Source organism: Emydura macquarii, unplaced genomic scaffold, assembly GCF_026122565.2.
Source record: "Emydura macquarii macquarii isolate MOO-44397 ecotype Brisbane River unplaced genomic scaffold, CSIRO-AGI_Emac_v2 contig_2246, whole genome shotgun sequence".
NCBI classification, from domain to species: Eukaryota; Metazoa; Chordata; order Testudines; family Chelidae; genus Emydura; species Emydura macquarii.
Genome location: NW_027132383.1, coordinates 3,534,563 through 3,556,715, shown reverse-complemented (window position 1 = coordinate 3,556,715; position 22,153 = coordinate 3,534,563). Strand labels below are relative to the sequence as shown.

Sequence of the window (22,153 nt, the reverse complement as noted above, 5' to 3'; positions counted from 1 at the left end):
TATGCTAATTTTTTTAGTAAGAATTTCATGTAGTACTAAGCCAAATGTCTTATAAAAGACTAAGCATATTACCTTCAGCAAACTAAGAAAGAAATGAAATGAGGTTTGTTTGACAAGACCTCCATAAAACTATGTTGACTGGCATTAGTTATATTCCCCCCATTAACTGTTTATTGAATAAATGCCATAATAGCATGTCCATTATTTTGCCCAGAGCTGTTTTCAGGATAATTACTCGGGTCATCCCACTTACTCTCTTTAAATAGTGCCACATTAGCCCTCTTCCAGTCTTTCGGAGTTTCCTCAGCGTGCCAAGAATTACTTAAAATTAACTTTAGCAGGTCGGAGATCTCAGCCAACTCTTTCAGGACTCAGGCACAAGTTATCTTGGCCTACTGATTTACTACTCTGCTAATTTGTGCGTCATCTGTAAACATTACCAGCAATAATTTTTTTTCATTCCAGATCACTGACAGACCTACTGAACAGCATTGGGCCAGAAGAGACCCCTCAAGGACACCATCATTAACAATTACTTTTTGAGATCAGTTAGCCACTTTTTGATCCATTTAGTATGTTACTATCCATGTGCTGCACAGATTTTGTATAGTGCTACTTTTTAATAGGAACTAATGTGTTACAGATGTCTATTACACATCAACCCAACTTGTAATCTAAAAATGGAAGAATGGCCTTACTGGGACAGGCCAATGATTCATCTAGGCCAGGATCCTGTCCTCCGACAGTGACCAATGCCAAGTGCTTCAGAGGGAATGAACAGAACAGGTAATCAATCATCAAGTGATTCATCCCGTCACCCATTCCCAGCCTCTGGCAAAAAGCAATCCCTGCCTATCCTGGCTAATAGCCATTGATGGACCTATCCTCCATGAACTTATCTAATTCTTTTTTGACCCCATTATGGTCTTGGCCTTCACAACATCCTCTGGCAGGTTGACTGTGCGTTGTGTGAAGAAATACTTCCTTTTGTTTGTTTCAAACATGCTGCCTATTAATTCATTTGGTGACCCCTAGTTCTTGTATTATAAGAAAGATTATCTAGTTGATCTGACAAGACCTATTTTCCATAAAACCATGTTGGTTGGTATTAATTAGGTGGCCATTCTTTAATTCATACCTGCGTGCGTTTCTCCTGCATTTCTCCTGATAATTCCAAGAGGCCATAAGAGAACCTTCTGAAATACTCTTTTGGGATCCTGAATTGCACAGACCGAGGAAGAACAAGCTCTAATAGCTGGCAGTAGAAGCTAGACAAATTCAAACTGGAAATGAAGTGTCAATTTTTAGCAGTCAGGGTAATTAAGCACTGGAACAACTCACCTAGGATGTGAAGGATTCTCCCATCACTTAAGTAAGTCTGGATGCCTTCTTCAAATATCTTTGTGTCTTAACTCAGGAACTATGGTCTGTGTTATGCAGCTCAGACAGATTATATTACCATCGGACCTTAGACTCTATCAACCGCAAATCATTAAAGGGAGAGAGATTAGCTCTCTGCTTCACACACTAGTTAGAGGCCAACTCTAGAGGACATATATACTGGCTTTTAAATTCTGCCCTCTTTACAGGACACTCCCAAGTTGTTGTCTCTTCACTTTAGGAATGGGTGCCTCAATATCGTGCCTATGGACAGAAAGAGAAACTGAAAGAGAGCACCAAGGGCCAGATTTCCAAGGTCTAATTTGCCACATGTACCTTGGGGGCTGTGTGCACAAGGCAGTTGTACCAGTACTGCACCTCTGAGAACACAGGCCATAGTCACTACTTTCAAGCCAGCTGTGAAGCTTGCGCCGTGCTGCTTCTCATACCGGGGAGCAACGTATGTAAGGCGCCTTTGTCACTCTGCAGCTGTATGATCTCCATCACCACAGTGTGAGAGCAGCCCACAGATCAGAGTGCTTTGAACCACACAGTATCCCAAACAGAATTGTACATTCAAATCCCAACTGACTTGTTTCTGGGCTCTGGCCCAGCTTCCCAGGCTTGATATTTCCATTAGCCTGAACTCACGAGGCCTGCATAAAATGCAAGGAAGTTCCAGGTGGGACAGTCCTCCCCCGCATTGTTCACAACAGCTGCAGCCACAGATCTCAGCCTTGGGACTGTGCCGGAGCACATGCTCTGCAGGCGGAGGCGATAAACTGAGCATCTGCAGACTGCCAGCAGTTGATGTGGTGGTACTTCCACACCAAGGGCTTGGCGCCTGGGCTCGACCTGCAGATGCCCAGCCTGCTCTGGAAGGAGCGCCTAGCGTTACCAAGCCACCCGCCATTACTGGTGGTGTTAGAATAGTGCCTGCGGGCTCCAACCAGGGATCAAAGTGTTGTACAATCCTGGGATTCTGACTCAGGCATTTCTGAAGGGAGCCTGGTGAGCAGGAGGCACTAGAAGCAGCCTCTCTCTGAACTCTCCTAGGCCTGACTAGCTGTTAGCTGGGCCCATTCCAGAACCAAGCAAGGTGGGCTGGCCCTTTGAACACACAACTCACGCACGCTAGCTTTTCTTCGCACGTTTATCCAAACTACATGTACATCACAGTAGAGAGCTGAGCCCACCCAGGATCGTTCCTTACACATGGCTAAAAAACCAGAAGGGGCAAGGGAGAAGTGTCTCTCAGGCAGAGTTCATGCTGACAAGTCACTGTTATCAAATCTCTCCTGGTCATACACCTCTGCCACCACCTTCCTGCCAGCAAACCAGCGCCCGTTCAGGGCCTGAATGGCTTTATGAGTCTCCGAGGCCATAGAGAACTCCACAAAAATCTTGACAATGATCTCAGCGTCCTCCTCCTCGCCCTGCTTCTCCTGGTAGATGATGACCCTGTTCACAGCCCCAAACTTGCCGCACTCTTCCGTCACTTCTCCCTCCAGATCGTCATCAATGTCCTTTGGATCCACCATATTGCGCAGCACCATCACAGTCGACTGTAGGGAAAGGAAGAAAAGAGTGACTGAGCAGGTCCACAGGACGGCTGGGGAAAGCCCTGGCACCTGCACATAACAGGCATTGCCATGCCAGGCTTGAGCAGAAAAAAGTAACGTTCCTTCAGCACTCTAACAGCACCACCTAGGGCAGAGGTCCCCAGACTGTGGAGCTCACCCCCCCAGAGGGGCGCGGAGGGAGCGCCACTCAACGCTGCCCTGCCCCCAGCCGCAGCTCCATTCTCAACCTCCAACTCCAGACCCGGCCACAGGTCCGTACCTGACTGCAGCGCCGGTCCTGCCCTACCCTCACCCCTGCAGTGGTTCACCTTCTGGCCCTGCTCCCAGCTGAGGCCCCAGTCCCATCCCCAACTATGGTTGGGCCACGGTTCCACTTCTGGCCGAGCTCCCAGCCTCTGCGCTGACCATAGCCCCACTCCTGGCCCTGGCTCCCAGGCGGTGTGTGAACAGGAGTAAGGGGGCACAGCATAAAAAATTTGGGACCACTGGCCATGGGACACCAGAAGCACACTCAATGCATGTTCAGTACCAGCCAAGAAGTTTTTTGACAAGCATCTCCAGCTCAGCTGCTTAGACCAGCAGCTTTTGTGCCCTGAAGATATGGCTAGAGAAATGCTGTTTTTCAGACTGTTTAAACTTACAGGGATGGAATTATCTAAGTGATTTCCCTGCCATTACTTTCAACAGCATGACATATTTTGGTGGCAATTATTCTTCATGTTAGTTTTATCTTGGGACTTAGTGGCTGGTGTAAGTAATTGGTTGACAGGTGTAAAGACTGAAGGCTTCTTGTCATTCACAGAACAAGTACATTACAGGGGATACCCGCTCCCCAACCCATCAGTCTGGCTCACGGTCCAGGGCTCTCCCAGGCCTTTGCCCCATTCCATGCACCTCCCTGTAGTGTTCGATATTGTATCTCGGTGGCAGGAATGGAGCAAATGGACAAAATGGATTCAAAGTTTAGCTTATTTATTAAATGAGGTAATGAGACAGAGACATGACTGGAAACCCTCTGCAATAATGCAACAGCAGCTCCAGAGCAAGTCTCACTACAAGGAGGAAAATAAAAGCACAATCAACCACAAAGATAAAGAGTAACAATTTACAGGTGTGTAGGGGCATCTTATACCAGGGGAAAATGCCCACATTCGTTATTATTGTTGTTATTGTCATTGGTTGAGCAGCAACAGCAGCAGCAGCACCTAGCAAATAATGAGGTGAACCATAAGGTGAAGAAGAAACCCACCCAAAAGATACCTATAACAATATACTACTGAGGGTCCATTGGGTTAGGAGAGGTAGACCTATCTAAGCAGGGAGAAGGGCGCTTACCAATACAAGAACGAGGAGACCCATGCTTCGTTCTGATACGCGAGTGGCGACCAGGAAACCGTCGTTCGAGGCATCCACTAACGCTTCCGCGGATCCACGGAGAGTCTCTCCGAGGAGGGGACTCCCAGGCCTTCCTATACCCTTTTTGCTATCACTGGGGCATGTGACGTTTTTCTCAATCCCCACAGGGATTGGGCCTTATATCTTAAGTTCCATTAGTCTATTGGTGGTTAATTAGGGACTTCTTGGAAAATGTTAGTTGTTTACTTCAGAAGAGCTTAATTATAATGCTGATATTACTTGATTTATAGCTAAAACAGTAATTATTCAGCTGACCAAGCATCAGCAGATTTACATTTTCAACTCGGAACTTTCCAGGTCCCATGGCACTTCCTCTTTCGGGCTAAGGACAGTGTCCGGGCCCTGCTCTCGAGAGGCCTAACTCTTGTTCTATTGATTATAAAAGCTTAGCACTGCCCTCAGGGCCTCACCCCTGTCAAGCTGCACTGATTTCACGTGACAAAGTCTCGCGCGCCCTAACACTCCCCTATCCCACCTCTCCGTCCTCCATCCATCTCTGGCTAACACCAGCAGCACAGCCTGGAGTCAGTAGCAAGTCAGATTAAATACTTTTTTTAATTGCTCTGTATGCATAGGAAACCAGCTCTTATCTCTTTCTAATTCACACCTTCTCAAGGCCTCTGCCCACCGAGGACAGCACAACAAACAGAATTTGCAGGTCAAGCCATTTTGGAAAAAGGAGTCAGGGAAAGTTTTGGAACAGTGTAGCTTCAAAATGCATTTTCTGATTTTTCTAAACTTCCCCCATGAGATGTGATGTAACTTTTCTTGGGGAAATTAAGGTGTGGGTCATGTAGATAGGGATTTTATGAATAGCTAGCCTCACCCTTAAGTATGGGGCAGCTAGTGTCTCAACAATACCACCTTTGGACCATTATATTTTCAAAGTACAGTATACATTAGCGAATTCTCACAGCTTCTTGTCGGTTGTTGGCTGCGTGTGTGTTCTCTGCATGCTGCACTGGCTCTGGCCAGGTAGCCTGTGCAGCAGGCTCCGAACTGCCCAATAAGACCACAGACTGCTTTCAGCAGCGAAGGCGCTCGGCCAGATTTATTGATGACAAAGCACAGTATTAGTGCCCTACATGTGCTACAAATACGCTTAATACATGTATGCCCGTGACAGTGGACCAGCTCAGTGAACAGCAGGACTTTCTGTTCCCCCCAAGCCAGACAAAGACACTCCCTCTGCGACCCTTTTATACACTGATACAAACAAGTTATGTATTGCCTCTTTGACGTTGTTAGCTACCACCCTTTGCCTTATATTTGTTGGTTCAATCAAAACATCTCTATCTTTCCTACTGTCATCCTGACTTATCTTTAGGAGGGGTCAATGTGTTCTTGTTATCTTCGGGGAGTGTGTTTATGCCATAGTTGGTATTGGGGTGTTCTGGTACTACCCTTCTGGAATGTGTTTTCATGAGTGTCCTTGTGCCTAGGACTTCTTAGGAATGTGTGAAAAGTTCCAGAGGGGTAGCCATGTTAGTCTGTATACAGCAAAAACAATGAGAGTTCCTGTAGCACTTTAAAGACTAACACATTTAATTTCTGCAGGCATAAGCTTTCGTGGGCTGTAATCCCCTCTTCTTGCCAGGTTTTGTGAACTGCAAGCAGGCATGTTTTGGAACGGGGCCTGACTTCTGCTCACAGCCTGACGCTTGCTAACTTTGCTTTATCTCAGCAGGGCCTGACTTTAGTTCAGGCCTTAGGCTCATACGAGGCTTCATATCTCAGGCTCTCACTTTCCACTACAGCCCTCAAGAGATACATGTCAGTATTATCCTTATTGTGCAGGTGAGTAAACAGAAAAAAGAGGTGACGGGCCTTGAGTCTGTGTCAAAATGGGATCAGAACTCAAGAGTTCTGTACACATCACCAACTATCTGAGAATCACAGCATGGGAGTCTCTGGCCTGTGTTCTGCAGGAAGTCAGACTGGTCACAACAGTCCTTTCTGGCCTCAATATTATGACTGTACTGAGCAGCCACATCACCTCATTGATGTCACCTGTACTTCCCACACCATTCATCCCTGTCTTGTGATACTCCTCATTAGCAGTACAGTCCTCAGTGCTTAATGCTGCACTGATTGGTAGGAAGGAGGGGGGACTCAATCATCAGAGCAGGATCATGTCTCTGTTTTGTGAGGAAATAGCTATGGTTCACATCCACAGATATGGAGTTGTGAACTCTCTTTGTATCTGCACTGACACCCCTAGCATGCGTCTGGCTGCTGTAAAACAGCCAGCAATAACAATGCTGCAGATGATCATTTTCAGTGACAGATTCCCTAACACCACAGATCCAGTTTTCTTTCCTCCCACTTTATCAGTCACAGGCTAATGACAAACCACGGCGACGTGTGTGAATGACAGAGGAAGGAGAAAGCTGGGGGCCAGGACATCAAGTGACTATAATGTCCTAATAGACCATCAGCACCTTTGGTCTAATGGCTGGACAACACAGCAAAGAGTGATGTCTCTGCGTGAGAAACCTCACCGGAGTTCCACCTTTCAAAGACTGAGAGGGAAAAGCCCTGACCATAGCCTGCAGGAGGTGATGAATGGTTATGATACAGGCATTTGTACTCCAGCATTAACTCAGTAAGACATCTAGAGGACACACCTTTTGTGAACTTGTCCCATACCTTGTACTGCTCAGCTGTACGGAACTAGACCGAAGTCAATCTTGTGGCCTGGAGGCAGCACTGTGTCCCTTGCAATCTAGAACCAACTCACGGTCATGCTCACCTCCTGTTTGCGAAGCAGTTTCTGCATCACCATGTGACGGGCACTGCTGCCTGATATACTCATGTGCTCCTGTTCACTCAGCATTTCAGGCCTCTCCGATTCCTGGAAGATCTCCTCCTCCTCCTTCTCCTTCTTAACCTCCAGCAGACCCAGAGCTGGGGGACTTGCCAGGATAGGATTTACTACCCCCACCTGTGGAATAGTGACTGGAATGGGAGGTCGAGCGGGGGTCACACCTGCAGGTGAATACATAGATCGAAGTATGAGGTAAAAGGAGCCTGCTTCTAGGACTGACGCTCTGCCACATCAAGAAGAAAGACAGACAGTGACAACCAGCCTCATAGAATTAGGAGAAAGGTTTGACTACCTGCTATGTGAAAAAGCCTGACAAACACAGCAAGCAGCAACTCACTACAATATATAAAGCAGTCTCTACCATCTACCACACATGGAGAAACTGCCCATTCGAAGGGGAGACACTGAGATGTGGCTGCATTTATTTTGCATGTGGTAAGTGACCCTCACGGTGCTTTTGCTCAGAGCATTGTGCACCCCTGGGCTCAGGACCCTCACGGCACTCATCACACACTAGTGGAGAGGCCTGCTAGGCAATGCAAGGAGAAATCAGAACTCTCTGCAAACAAAAAGTAAAATTCAGTTCCAAACTCCTTTGTGGGGATGATGGACTGTCTTCCCAGTGCAGGAAGGACTAACGCCACACCCAAACGTCTGTTAATACCCTTCCTTCAGGGAATGGTTTCATTTTTCAAATACAAAACTCACAAAGTAACACAAACAAAGTTATTCCCTTAATCAAAACAGGTTGCAAGGAACCTGAAACCTTTTCCCTTGCATCTCTCCCCAGTGCTTCAGGGCAGCCATGGCAGCCCACCTGCTTCCCCCTACTCTTCTCTTCACTTGAGTTCTCTGTTCTTTATAGGAATCACATAGGTCTAATAAGCGAAGAGGGGTAGCTGGCCCCAGGCTCCCTGGCTACACTTACCAAGAAGTGACCCCAGCTGTGGGGACTGGTGCTATCTAGGAATAGTTGTGGAAATGACAGAATGAAGAGCAGACGCACCCGTAATGACTCCTGGCGCCTGTGCTGCCATTACAGCCTGCGGCAATGCCCCCAGCGGCTGGGCCAGTGTCAGTGCTGGGGATACCAGCCCAGGTGTTGCTAACGTGCCAAGGACTGCAGCTCCTGCCACTGCTTCCTACAAGAGAAAAGCCAGAGTGTTAATTCTGCTTCAGAGAGTCATGCTCAGAGTGTAGTCTGCTCAGGTTCAACCTTCTTTCTTTTTCCCTTTGTAGAGACATACCAAATATCCAGGTCATGGAGCAAACGAACTGTAAAACTACCAGGCCCAGCTCAGCCACTGGACAGAGCCCAAAAATGGATGTAACTCAGCTTAATCACAAAGACACATGCAAAGGACTTCCCTGAACATGCCCTTCCTGTAGACAGCCACCACATATCATACCCGTGAAGAGCAGGTGCTTTCTCCATCCTTCAGTTATTACCCAGTGCTGATCAGCTCCTGTGTAGGACACTGACTGACAGAAATGCCAAGGGGTCCGCAGCCCAAAGTCTCCAGCATGGTTTTAGCAGGACGGAGTCCGTTCCAGAGCAGAACGCTTCCCCACTTCCAAACCACCTCTTGATCTTCTAAGGTGGCCCTAATACTGCAAGCAACTGCTTCAGAATCAAACTAAATCAAAACAAATAAGCCAGTCTGTGGTGTAAATCAGGCCTTTTTCTATAGCTTGATACTACAGACCCAAGACTGGCGGGTGTAGCACAGACACTCCTTCTAAGGCTTCTCTCCACATGAGGCCGTGAGAACTACTCTAAGGTACAACAAAGGTCACCTAGCCAGGAACTCCCATTCAAGCTGTTGGATAAGTGCTGTGCACTCAATGCACTGGGCGAACCTGTATCCCTCTGTTCAATGGGACTGCTGGACTGTAAATAAAGCATGCACTCACCCACCTCATTTCAAGTCCTTCTACTCTGTTTCTTACCTGAGCTGTGATCTTTGCTGTGGCAGCTGCTGCAGCCACCGCTGCTGCTGGGGGTAATCCTCCTGGTGTTGCAGGTGTTAGGAGAGGCATTGGGGGAGTGACAGCTTTGCCGACCCGGAGATACTGGCCACCCAGGTCAAAGAGGTTCATAGATGAAACAGCATCTTGTGAAGATTGTGCCTTCTCATACTCTGCAATGATAATTGGAACACTGACACAGTGCTCCTCAAAGATGGAAATTTCAGGCTTCCAGTGACAATGCCCCACTGCCTGCCTCCTAAACTCAGGCATCTTTCCCTGGACAATTTAGGTTTGTACTTCTAAAACCTTGAGGGTCTAGAGCTGCAGCCATCAGTATCCCTACCAACCACTCCCATACCTCTCAGATCAAACACCCAACCCCTTTGATTATCCAGTATCTTCACAAACTTTCAACATAAAGAGAGATGGTTCTCGTAACACCCTGGGTACTAGCTGGGCAAGAACACAGAATCCAGTTTCCATTTGAGAGTCAGGAAGCCCTCTAACTGCAGGCCATGGGCCCACTCTAAATCTACCTCTAATCCATTACTTAAAGCAGAAGGAGGGAGGAGACATTGATCAAATTCCAATGACACCCCCCTCCCCACCCCGTGACAGGTATCAGAACAGCCAATTTACCAATGAAGCCATAGCCTTTGTGTTTCCCTGTGGTGGGATCCCTGGCTAGCGTGCAGGACTTAATCTTCCCAAAGGCCTCAAACACACTCTTAATGTCGTCATCTGAAAGGTCCTGGTGAACAGATGCCACGTAGATGCGGTTGAAAGCCCGTGCCTCCTCTGCCAGCTGGTCTATGATTGGCTGTGCCTGTCCAATATTGCTAGGCCTACCAACCTGCAGAGAGCAAAGCAAACACAAAGGCCTGTGAATGCTCCAAGAAACAGCTCTGTGACTCAGCCAAGACATCAACAGTGTAAATGCTAACAGAGCCGAGGACGCCCAGTGCCAGGCACACCACACTTTCCATGACACGGCAATTAGCACCATCAGGTCTGGACTGTAGTCTCTAGTGACTCCATAAGCCACCAGGGGATCTCAAGGTTACCAAGACAACCCAGATACTGGACATTTTCTGTGGCACTCATTACCGAGGAAGCGCAAGTCAGATTTACTGACTTCAGACTTGTATCTTCCCTCCTTGACTAGTGACTGGCTTTCAGGAGAGGAGATCATTGCTGCAGGCAGGACACAATGCCTCCATGCCATTCTCTGGAGCTCCCCAAAACCCGGAATGTCAGGCACTGCACTTGCCTGAAAAGCGACTAAGAAGAAATGACTTTGGTGCAAGATGTAAGGACGCTGGGTTTTCAGAGACATTGCAAAAGGAACTTCCAATAGGCCTTGTCTACAACACTAGCACATACGCCAGCAAAACTTTTGTCACTCAGGGGTGTGAAAAAAAACACCCCCCAAGTGACCTAAGTTTTGCCAGCATGAGAGTGTGTGGACAGCGCTATGTCGGTGGGAGACGATTTCCCACTGACATAGCAACCGCCGCTTGTTTAGGTGATTTTATTATGTCAGTGGGAGAGCTCTCTCCCAGCGACATAACGCGGCTACCCAAGTGCTCTTACAGTGACACAATTGTACGGACACGGTTGGGCCACTAACATTTAAGTGTAGACTAGCCCTAAAAGTTTCCCATCCCTGTCAGGGAAATCTCTTACTTGATGCTTGGGCATACGAAGCTCAAGACCCATGTTCCTTTCAGTTTGTACTAACCCCTTCCCCTTCTTCACACATGGGACTAGGTTACCCCAGAGCCTCATAACACACATACAAACAAGCACTCTTTGTGCAGAGCCAAACAGGCACAACCAGGATCAGCAGCCACTCACCGGCCCACCCCTCAGGACCTGGCTGCTGCTCACAAGCAGGATGAATTACTGAGACACTCCACATCTAGCCTATGCAGAGCTCCCATTCTGTGCCAGGGGGAGGAACAGAACAAAGTCCAACACCCCTCCCCCTAGAATACATTAACACTTTGTGGGCTCTTCCCAGAGGGTCAGAGGCAGGTGCCAAGGACCAGCCCATTCTTAGTGAGTTGAATCAGGCGATGCATTGAAAAGAGGCCCACTGAGGAACAGATCTCCTAGGAACACAGCTTTTCTCTCAGCAGAAAGCACTCAAAGGCTTCAGGAGTCCTTCAGCTCCTCTCGCCATCTGAAAAGCCCCATCCCAGCAGACTCGCCTCCCACATAATGCAACCTGCTGTCACTCACCTTTATGTTTCTCCCACCCAGCATGACAGAATTCATCTGCTCCAAGGCCAACTGAGCAGCTTCAGGCACCTCATATTCCACAAAAGCAAAGCCCTAGAAGAGAGGGGAAACCTATTAAACTGTAGCAGTCTCTGCTTATTACATCCCTCTAGGGCTCCCATTTCCCACTCTGCCGAATAATGCAGCTTGGATATCACCATGTGCCAGATCCCAATTGCTCAGCCAGTGAGTCCCATCCTCAAAGCATTTCCCAAGAGCACGCTAAGGCAAACAGCAACAAGCCGAAGCATGAAAGCGCCTGAACAGACTTGCAGCCACTTGCTTCCTGAGCTGCTCATACATAGAACTGGCCTAGTGCATGCACACAAGTCAGGCTACTAACTGCTCAACATTCCCCACTGCATGCCCAACGTCCTGCAAGGCCACATGCAGCTGTCAGGTTATTGCTACAGCTTCTGGGGACACTAAAAACCCTGGGCAGCCCAGGAGGCTATTAGATTCAATCCCAAAAGCTCCAGCTCTGGGTGCATGCGCATAGCCCTCAGTGGAATACAATAGGAAGCATCACTCAAAGAAGAACCTACTGAGACAGCTTGCTCTACACTGCAGACTAAGAGGTAAAGGCTCCTTCTCTAGGTGTATGCAGGGTGACCTTAGAGAAAGTGAAACCACTGCTGGCGGCTGCTAACCAACCTTGTGTTTCATTGTAACAGAGTCCCAGGACATGTCAATGCTTTTGATAGGTCCAAATGGAGCAAAGGCCTGGCGGATGGTGTCCTCTCCTAGTTCGTAGTATATGGAGCCCACGTACACACGACACATGATGGCCAGGGCCCGCTGCCTCTGAGCTGCCATCTGTATTGGAAAGAAGAACTGGCTGGTTAGCTTAGGGGGTAGACACAGATGCCAGGATAGCTCTCCCCCTTTCCCGTCCTCCCCAGGAGCTGTGACCCAACAGCAAGCAGCTCCTCACTGGCTGCAGCACAGCCTGGCACACTCTTAGTGGTAAAGAAGTATTTTCCTGCTCGATGCATAGGGAGTGCACGGGCAGTAAGGCTCACTCCCAGGGGCACAGTCAAGTCTCTGGTATGGTCTGCCACCTGAGGAGCCCTAACTCCAACCCACCCTGACAAGATCACATCTCTGGCAATGCCTGCAGCGGGGGGGAAGTACCTTCATTCTAAAACAGCTTCCCCCTCCAGGCAGCAAGGGATCCATCACCAGGCACTACCAGCAATCCCTCCTGTTCTGCATGGGCAGCAAGAGACCCAGCACCGGGCACCCCGTACTCATTTCCCCCTGCCCTGGGCATCAAGGGATCTAGCACTGGGCATCACCTCCTCCCCACTCCATGGGCAGCAAGGGGTTTGGCACCGGGCACCACCTCCTCCCCCCTCCCGCCCTTGGCCTTAAAGGAGCTGACACTAGGCACCACCTGCACTGTACAGTTCAATAAAAACAAACAAAATCCAATGATTAAACAAAACCCTTCTCCTGGTTAAATCTGTGGTGCTCACTTGGCATCTCCCATTGTTATTGGCACATACAATGGTACAGCCCCACAGACTCAGTCTTTGTCTGCCTCAGTACAGAGAAAGCCTCTGGACTGTTTTTCTGAAACGGTCTAAAAACCTGTTTGCAAGAAGAACCTGGTCGTTCCCCAGCTGGTATCCCTAAAGCCAACTTCCTCCAATCCACTCTGATCCATATGGTAGTTCTAAGAGCTTCATCTAAGAAGGTGCTGCCTGCTAGGACACACTGGCCAAATCTGTGATCTTATCAGCATGCATTGGGTTCAAGGCAGAAAGGAAACCCCTCCCTATAATCAGCAATACTGTATTATAGCACACTGGAGACTTGTACAGGGCTACATTCTTACTCTGCGTGGAACAGCTGGAATGAATACAAAGTGATAAGGGCCCTACAAAGAGGGCAAAAAGCACTAATGTCAGTGCCTTCCTCCCCAACCCCATTCCTCAGTGGTCCACACCCAAGTAGGGAGCTCTGTGAACACTGGCCCCCACCCCAAAGAGGGGCCATGCTCTAAGGCCACTGCATGAAGGCCTGACTCAAGTCGAGAGCTCTGGAGTAAGGGTGAGCACAATGAGCTCAGAGTTCTTCTGTGTTCTGTCTAGGGATGCCACAACTCAAATGGTAACAAAGGAGTGGCCAGGAGGGTCTCTCCTGAAACACAGTAATGGGCAGTGCAGGCTGGGACTGTATCTGAAGAGACACCTCACAAAAGAAATGGCCAATGCATTTGAGCCTGTCACCGTGACAGGGAAGTAGCTGTTTACAGCTGAAAATACAGCCTCAATCTGATTCCTAGCATTCCAGGGGGAGCGAGCGCTATCACTGACCCAGGTTCTCACACCACGCTACCTGGCTTGCAGTTATATTAGACTAACGTTGAACCTGGACTCAACAAACAAAGGAAAATAAGGTTTTGTTTTGCCTCTACATTGGGGTTGTGTGTTTTCTGGTTTTAAATGAGCAATTTTACGATAGCTCCAAGACTCTGAAAACTGACACGTTCACACTATAGGGCATCCAGGCAAGAATATCTATAGTGCAGTGTCTGCCACAATCTCCACACCCTGGGTGCTTAAAAGCCAACATTCATTACTATCAGCTTCCCTGTTTTCCATTTGTTACATCAGGGGCTCTCGAACTTTCTGCTGGCACAACGCTATTTTAATGCAGTATTTCCTGCAGGCACCACCGATAGCAAGAAGAATGCTATGTTGTAGCGCATCCTCCATTTGGCGTGACCTTGTACATATGGTGCATGCGAGGTCACGCTGCGCAGGGGATGCCATTTTGTAGAGCAAAATGGTGTCCTCCATGCATCATGACCTCACGTGCACCGTATATGCGAGGTCATACTGTGCTGAGCAAACTGGCACCCTCTGCATACTGGGGATTGCTGCATGGGGACATGGGGATCACGCACGACAGTGGGGAAACTGTGTTCCACACAGACACACGTTTTACAGCTACCTTCACTTCCCCTCTAAAACTGGCCTTCTTCCTCGATTGTGGCACTTGGCGTTTTGGGGATCTAGAAAAATGTTCTTAAGTGATTCCTAATCATCATTCACATTTTTCTCATTAAATTCTTCCTCACAGCTCATCTGGCTCATAACTGTGTTGTGTTTTCAGCTTTGTGAAATTGGCCCTATTAAAGCATTAAGCATATATATTCTTGGTCTGGACTTTATCCTGCTTGCACATTATAAATATGATCAAGTCATGATTACCTCTACTTAAGCTACCATTAATTTTTAGTTCTGTGATCAGTTCCTCTCTCTCTGTTAGGACAAGTCTCATTTAGAATTCCCGTGTTGGCTGCAAAATGTTTTGAGTTCGAAAATTGTCATCTATAATGTTTAGAAAGTCCAAGGATGTTTTAATACTAGCAGCATGAGACCTCCAGCATGTGTCACTCAAACGGAAGTCCCCCATGATCACGCAGCTTTTATTCATACACATTGTAATTAGGTGCGTATGGAAGTGGTCATCCTATACCCTAGCGTGCATTGATGGTCTGTTGCAGACACCGGCTAGTACCCTATCTTTTGCTTTGTCTTTTAGGACACTGATCCATAAGCATTCCAGATCATTTTCTTCTGAGTTATCAGTGACTTGCAAACAGCCAATGCCATATTTGACACAGAATGCCACTCCCTGTCCCCTTTTGCCCATTTAAGTCTTCAAAAATAGGTTATAACCATTGATTTTAACATTCCAATTCTGTGAACCAGCCCACCAGGTGTCAGTAATATCAACTAGATCAAATTTATGCTCATCAATGAGCAATTCCAATTCCTCTTGATTGTCATCCAGACGCCTAGCACCGGTGCAAATGCAATTAAAGAATTTCTTCATGTTCTTGGGTTCCTTGATTAATTTTGTTCTCAACTTCTTAATTTTGCGCTGAGTGCTCATATCCTCCCTCATCTTACCCTCCCCCTTTGCTATTACTTTAACTCTCTGCTGACTGCTCTAGCCAGCCTGAGGTCCTGGCACCAGGCATAGGGATTTTCCGCACATTTAAAGGTGTGTACACAGAGAGGGCATTCTCTTCTCCGCCAAGGATACCTGCAACAGAGACAAGAATGCTAGCACTAGCTCTCCCCCAATGGCAGAACCCTCAATGGGAAATCCACATTCTAAGCCTTCTGCAGAAACAGGAGACTCCAGCAGCAGCAGCAGGAGTGAAGTTAAGAGGAGCCCATTTACACTTCATGTAGCTATCTGGGCCACCAAACTAGGGTTGAGCTGGACTATGATAGTAACAGGCACACCTGAAGTACTAGTAGGAACCAGCAGTGCAGTGAGTTACGGGAAAAGGCCGCATATTCTTGTGAACTCTGCCAAGTCCTACCACTGACTCCCCTCTGTAGTTTTGAGCTTGGCACTTGATCTTTCCGCTTCCCCATGTGTAAAATGAGGTTAAGGATTCCTCCCCAACCCCCGGTGGGTTGTCAGGGCTCATAGTATATACAGTGCCGTTAGTTAGGAGCTAAGAAGGATTATTATTAAGGACAAGTTAAAATGCATCTTTTCAGGATGGAGCTGAACATGAGGGAAGCGACATGCAAAGCATCACTATTTTCATCTGCAGTTTTGATGCAGTTATGCAAGGAAACTGCTTGTCTTGGTGAACTGACAAGGTGAAACCCGGCACAACACTCCAGGTATAGGACTTGCTGGACTATGGTCAATACGATGCTGTAACTGGCGGCTCAGGCTGCACTCCCCTCACAAATGGGCCTTGTGGGTCCTGCCAGTGGAGAAGATCCTATTCTTAAAGTATACTTCCTCCTGGCGGGAAAAAGGGGGATCTTAACAACATAGAGCTCACCACACTGTGATGGCTGATCCAGGGCAAAGCCTCGACTTCCAGCCTTTCTGTTTCTCCAGCAGCAGTTGCTGGCTCCCAGCAGAAGGAGCGATTTTTTAAAAAAATGTGCCATTAACAAAGACATTCTCTATCATTACCACATTTTCATCTGTTACCCAACTGAGAATGATGTGAGCTGCAAAATACACTTTAGCAGAATTAGTGATATGGGAGATTAATAAGTATCTAAATTAATTGTTAAAGAGGATTCTTGGGCAACATGGTTCAGGAATTGGCTGTGCTGCTTTCAGGCAGAGATCGCTCTTCCTGTTCCACTCAAGCTTACCTCCCCCCAAAAACGCTATTTTAGCTCCCCAGCTGACATGCTACCTACCGTGGCAGTGTTAAGAAGGGAAGTAAGGCATTTCTAGTTTTAACACTTCCTTCACCTTGGAGCACTGGCCTCCAGGTTGCATTTTACACCAATCAGAGAAATTACATTCCAGCTAGACGAGGAAATATTTACAAGTGATCCTTTGCATGAAGAGTGGGATTTATAGTCCAATTTATGAGATGGCCAGTGCCCCATGTGTCTAGGATGGTGGGGAGAGATAATCCCAGGTAATCAGACTCTTTGTGGTGGTAGATTAGAAACTCTCAGCACTATGGGACTGCACTGATTTTCTTTGAATAACTATTTTTCTTCTTGCTCCACCCCTCATTGCTTTACTTGAAACAAGTTCCCCTAGTCTACAAGTGTGCACATAGCAAAAGAAATGTCACATCTCGTCTAAGATATGCTCTGAAAGCCTGTAATGCCCCAGTCCTCCTCAGCACCATAGTGACCAGGTCTCTGGTATTCTATGTGCTGGTTTCTTAACAAATTGCCCATTTGTGAGTTACCTTGGCAGTTACTTTTAGGTCAGGACCTCAGAACTGTAGCATCCCTAGAAAGGTGGCTCCCACAATTTCACAGGTGTTCAGAACTGCTCGAAATCTAAAGCTCTCTTTGCAATTGACTCCAGGGCCCAGGGTGCCAGTGTCACAGCAGACTGTACCCAGCCCAGTGTCTTCCTTTGGGGAGTTACACTTTGTCTTTGTTTGTTGTGCTTGTCCATAGCAGGTGGGTATGTGGGAGGGTTGTGCTGAGTTTAATTAAGAGCATTGTATTACCACTAAATACTTCCCCACTCTAGGCCCTGACTAAGACAAAGTGCCCAAGAAGAAGTGAATATGTCTATTGACCGATTGTAAAGGTGAGAGAGGATCTCCAAAGCCCATTGTCACTGCTGCCATCTGAAAGACAGTAAAGACAGAGTTCAGTCTGTTGGAGCTGAGCATACTACGGCTGTTCGTAAAAACTCAAGCAGAGAGCGACGGCACAGGGAACCTGTGGGAGAGGCCTCTCCTTCCTTGCCCCTCACTGCCCGGTCCCAAGGACTGTCCAGCGCTGGGACCCTGCAGATGCCAGTCCCACCAACTCTGGGTGGGGGTGTGCTGCTGCCACTGCCTCGGGAAGCAGGGTCTTCTCCCAGGGGGACTCAAGGCAATAGTAACCTCTGTAACCACTGTCATTGATTCACCCCCAACAATTACAAGGAGCCCCTCATCTAGAACAGCCGCCCAGAAACACACAGAGCCCTGAAAGGCCAGAGCTGCCTAATGTGGCCAGCACATCCCCACTTCAACATTTTAAAAAAATATATAACCCCCCAAATCATTATGCTGGGCTCTTTACCCTAAAGCAGGAGACAGTGAGCTGTATATAAGGAACCTCAGAAGGAAAGGAGGTTTAAACAGCAGCAGAAGTGTCTCCCAGGATGTGGACATTCCTGCATTAGCAGGGATAATCAGCTGGAATTCTGAGCAAAATCCAGAGTCCATGATAGGGATGGAAGGGGTGACACTGCCAGCAAGGCCAGAGAGACAGGCCCCTTCTTTTCATGGGGGAAAGGATGGTGAAAGGATACTGCTCCCAGTAACCCCAGACACCACCTTAGCTTCAGGTGGACAGTGGAACTCTCAGCAGATACTTTGATTTTCTGGCAACTGAATTGTCTAGCCAGCCAATAGAAGAGGAAACATTAGCTTCTCTTCCCAGGGCAGTTTGCTTTCTTGCAGGAAGGGAGGATGAGCACATGTATGAGGGCGGGAGAGGGATTTCCTTGACAGGGCCGAAGACAACATACTTCGATTTCACTGCGGAAACAGAAGTGCAAGTACCTGGCTCCAGGCAGACCTCAGGGCTGTGCTCTGGTTCTAAGTGCATAAAAGGCTCCACCTTGTGGGGAGAGTAAAAGCAAGGGGATGAACCCAGAGAGATCTCTCACCTGCAGGTTAGTGAGTTGCTGTTGCTGGTGGGCGATGGTTTGCTTCACCAGCACACTCTTGATACTCTGCTCCATCGCATACTTCTTTGCCTGGAAGGAAATACAGACTCCATAATTACAGGGCATAGGACTCCACAAGGGGCCAGGGAAAGACATTCAGCTTCAAACAACAACATTCCCCAGCTGGCTGCCACTGGTGCTTTCCAGTGCTCCAGCTCTAAGCAGTCAGGCACTTTACGTTAGCCAAGGGCCGACAGCTTACTACAGTCTTGGTCAGCATCTTGGAGTTGTTCGCCCTGAAATACAGCACAATGCTTGAGCGAGGACTGGGTGCACTCAGAGTCTGCAGCAGGCGCAATGTTAGGAAAGCATCATGCACTACACACTCAGCATTTCCCTCTTCCTCCCTCTACCCCTCAGCCCCCACCACAGCACCTTACCTGCTGAGATGAGGGCAGGACAGATAGCCTCCTTCAAGTCCTTTCCACTCACAGAACATCTGGACAAAAAGTTCTACAAAGAGCGAAGCGGCTCCTATTCCCCATGCCCAATCTCTGCACCGAGTGCATCCCTCCCCCTCCTTGTCAGAGCTGGCCTACACTATCTTGGCGAGCAGGAGCTGTGGGTCCTTCTATATACTCCTGCTCCCTCCGTCAGTCCCCTGACCTGTGGCTACGAGGCTGATCTGTTTTTCCTCTACCCAACCTTCCATCACTCTGGAAAACATTGAGCCTTGCACATCCAATGATGCTGAGATGGAGGCTCTTAATCAAGGGGACTCTATATCCATGGATGTGCCTTTGCCCAGGGGACAGGACGGACAGATTCAGCCAACCCCACTCAAAGGCACCTGCTTTCCATTGCTGTACGTGTTTGGGAGGTGCCGGGGAACGGCAGGCTCTAAACCGTGGATTTGAGACGGGTGCTTCGGAAACCTGGAAACGGACAAGGGGATTTACATCTGTCAGCTATGGAGCAGCCAGAGGAAACGAGGCCGTTTCACAATGCAAGCCAAACACAGACACACAAGCAGCTTCAGCATTATGGGAACATTCACACCAAGCCTAAAGAGCACAGTGGCATACCTGCCTCACCAGAATCTGGGAGACACCTAGCCCACAGCTCCCTCCTTCACTGGTTTAACTCTCTTGCCCTCCATTCCCAACACTGCTCTCTTCTCAGCAAGTCAGACATCACCCGTTCCCACTGGGAGTGGAAGCCAGAAGTTAACAGTAATGTCTTCACCAGCTGCACATATGCAATCAAGAGCCAGAGATCAGAGTTGGGCTGGATTTTGTTCTACAATTAAAATAGGTTGGCTCCAAAGGGATGAAAATAATATTTGCAGCATATTACAGGTCCCCTTATAACAAAGGTGCAAGTATTCAGTTGCAAGATAGCACAGGAAAGGTAGGAGATTTTGCAGTGTGTTCTAGCATGAATCCTGCAGAGGATTCAGCTGGAGCATTTCTGGAATCTATTAATTGTGGAGTCCAGGCTGCACCTGACAGGGACTTTGGAGCAGCAGCATCTCATCATCATTGGGATCAGAGAAATCTCTTAACAGTTTAAGATCAAGCTGTTATCTACTTTGATCTCAGCACATTTTTTTTTTTTTACAAATACATCCCATAATGTTCCCATGCAGCTACCAGGAACTCCCAATCAAGAAAAACATGTCTTGTGTATGATTCTAAGAGCTCAGGAGCAAGAACAGCAGTCAGTATCCCCTACATATTCCTGGCAGGTGGGTTCCCACCACATGACCGCCCCTCCATGGCAGTAAGTCTGGTACTAGTGATCAGGAAGTGCTAAAGAAAGGCCATACTAGGGCCACTCACCTTCTGAAGAGCTTCCTGCTGTTCCGGGGTGAGAGGAGGAAGCCCCAGCTTAGCTGCTGTGCTTTGTCCATTTTCCAACTTTATGGACTCAGTGCCCTGAAACAGAAAAACCACCATGAAAGTCTGCCCCTATTAAAACGGCCAGTTTCTTTTCACAGACACACAGAGCTTGCTCAGCTCCAGCAGTCCAGAGCACTCCATGTTTGGAAATCAGAAAGCCAGAAAAGCCCCTGCAGGGCTCCTTACACCTACTAACATCTCATGTAACCTTATTCTCAAAGATCCCAGCCATCTCCCTTGAGGAGTCTGTCCCATCAGTCAGACACTCAGCTAAGTATTTCATATACACAGCCTAAAATTTTCCTTCTGCATCTCATGTCACTAATTCTTAACTTTACCATTTTTGAGGGGTGGAGGGAAATGATTCCTTATCTAAACTCACACTGTCACCTCCAAGGCTAGCACCACCCTTACCCCACCATCCCTAAAGTCATCTTGAGAACATAAGAACATAACAGTGGCCAGAGTGGGTCAGACCAATGGCCCATCTAACCCAGTATGCTGTCTTCCAACTGTGTCTGGTGCCATATGCTTTAGAGGCAATGGACAGAACAGGGCACTTATCAAGTGCCTTTTTCTGTACATTTTCCAATTTCAATATATCTTTTGGGAGATGGAGCAGCCCGAATTGTAGTATTCAATGTGTGGAAGTACTATTGGTTTATATAGTAGTAGTAGTATATTTTCTGTCTTATCTATCCCTTTCCTAATGGTTCCTAACATTCTTTTCACTTTTTTAACTGCTGCTGTACATTGAGCAGATTTTGGGGGGGAACTGTCCACGATGACTACCAAGTTTTGCTTTTTGAGTGGTAACAGCTAATATAAACCCCACCCATCACTGTGTATGTATAGTTGGGATTATGTTCTACAACGTGCATTACTTTGTACTTATCAACACTGAATTTCATCTGCTATTTTGTTGCCCAGTCACACCCCCAACTTTGTGGGATCTCCTTGTAACTCTTTGCAGTAAGTTTTACATTTAGCTATCCTGAGTAATTTTGTATTGTCTGCAAACTTTGCCACTTCACTGGAAAAGTTTGCAGACACTTAATTACCCCTTTTTCCATATACTTTATGAGTATGTTGAACAGAACTGGTGCCAGTAGAGCCTTGGGGGACCTGCTGTTTACCTCTCTTCAGTATGAAGACTGATCATTTATTCCTACCCCTTGTTTCCTGTCTTTTCACCAGTTAATGATCCATGAGAGGATTTATCCCACAACTGCCCGCTTTGCTTAAGAGTCTTTGGTAAGGAACCTTGTCAAAGGCTTTCTGAAAGTCTAATAACACCATATCCACTGGATCACCCTTGTCCACATATTTGTTAATAACCTCAAAGAATTCTAATAGATCGGTGAGGCATAATTTTCTTTTAAAAAGTCACGTTGACCCTTCCCATACATATCGTGTTCATCTCTGTCTCTGATCACTCTGTTCGTTACTACAGTTTCACCCAATTTGTCTGGTGCTGAAGCTAGGCTTACGAGCCTGTAACTGCTAGGATTGCTTCTGGAGCCTTATCTAAAGGTTGATTTAAACAATAGGTTACATACTACCATTAGTAGTTCTGCAATTTCATATTTGAATTCCTTCTGAACTCTTGGGTGATTACCATCTGTTCATGGTGACTTATTACTGTTTATCAATTT

General features: G+C 47.5%; 1 protein-coding gene across 2 annotated transcripts in view; it reads right to left on the bottom strand.

Annotated features, from left to right (window-relative positions):
* Positions 1-2,519: 2,519 nt before the first annotated feature.
* The window catches only part of PUF60 (poly(U) binding splicing factor 60), a 37,183-nt gene continuing 17,549 nt past the window's right edge, over positions 2,520-22,153 (bottom strand). Inside the window, exons 2-11 of one of the 2 annotated variants that reach the window (XM_067560188.1) lie at positions 20,439-20,534; positions 18,598-18,687; positions 17,513-17,563; positions 12,115-12,276; positions 11,422-11,514; positions 9,817-10,030; positions 9,157-9,347; positions 8,213-8,348; positions 7,132-7,367; positions 2,520-2,945 (exon numbers count right to left, since the gene is read on the bottom strand). In XM_067560188.1, coding sequence (XP_067416289.1) covers positions 2,646-2,945; positions 7,132-7,367; positions 8,213-8,348; positions 9,157-9,347; positions 9,817-10,030; positions 11,422-11,514; positions 12,115-12,276; positions 17,513-17,563; positions 18,598-18,687; positions 20,439-20,534 — 1,569 coding nt within the window. In that variant the 3' untranslated portion in view covers positions 2,520-2,645. The remainder of the gene's footprint in view (positions 2,946-7,131; positions 7,368-8,212; positions 8,349-9,156; positions 9,348-9,816; positions 10,031-11,421; positions 11,515-12,114; positions 12,277-17,512; positions 17,564-18,597; positions 18,688-20,438; positions 20,535-22,153) is intronic. The other variant, XM_067560189.1, reaches the window with a different exon arrangement.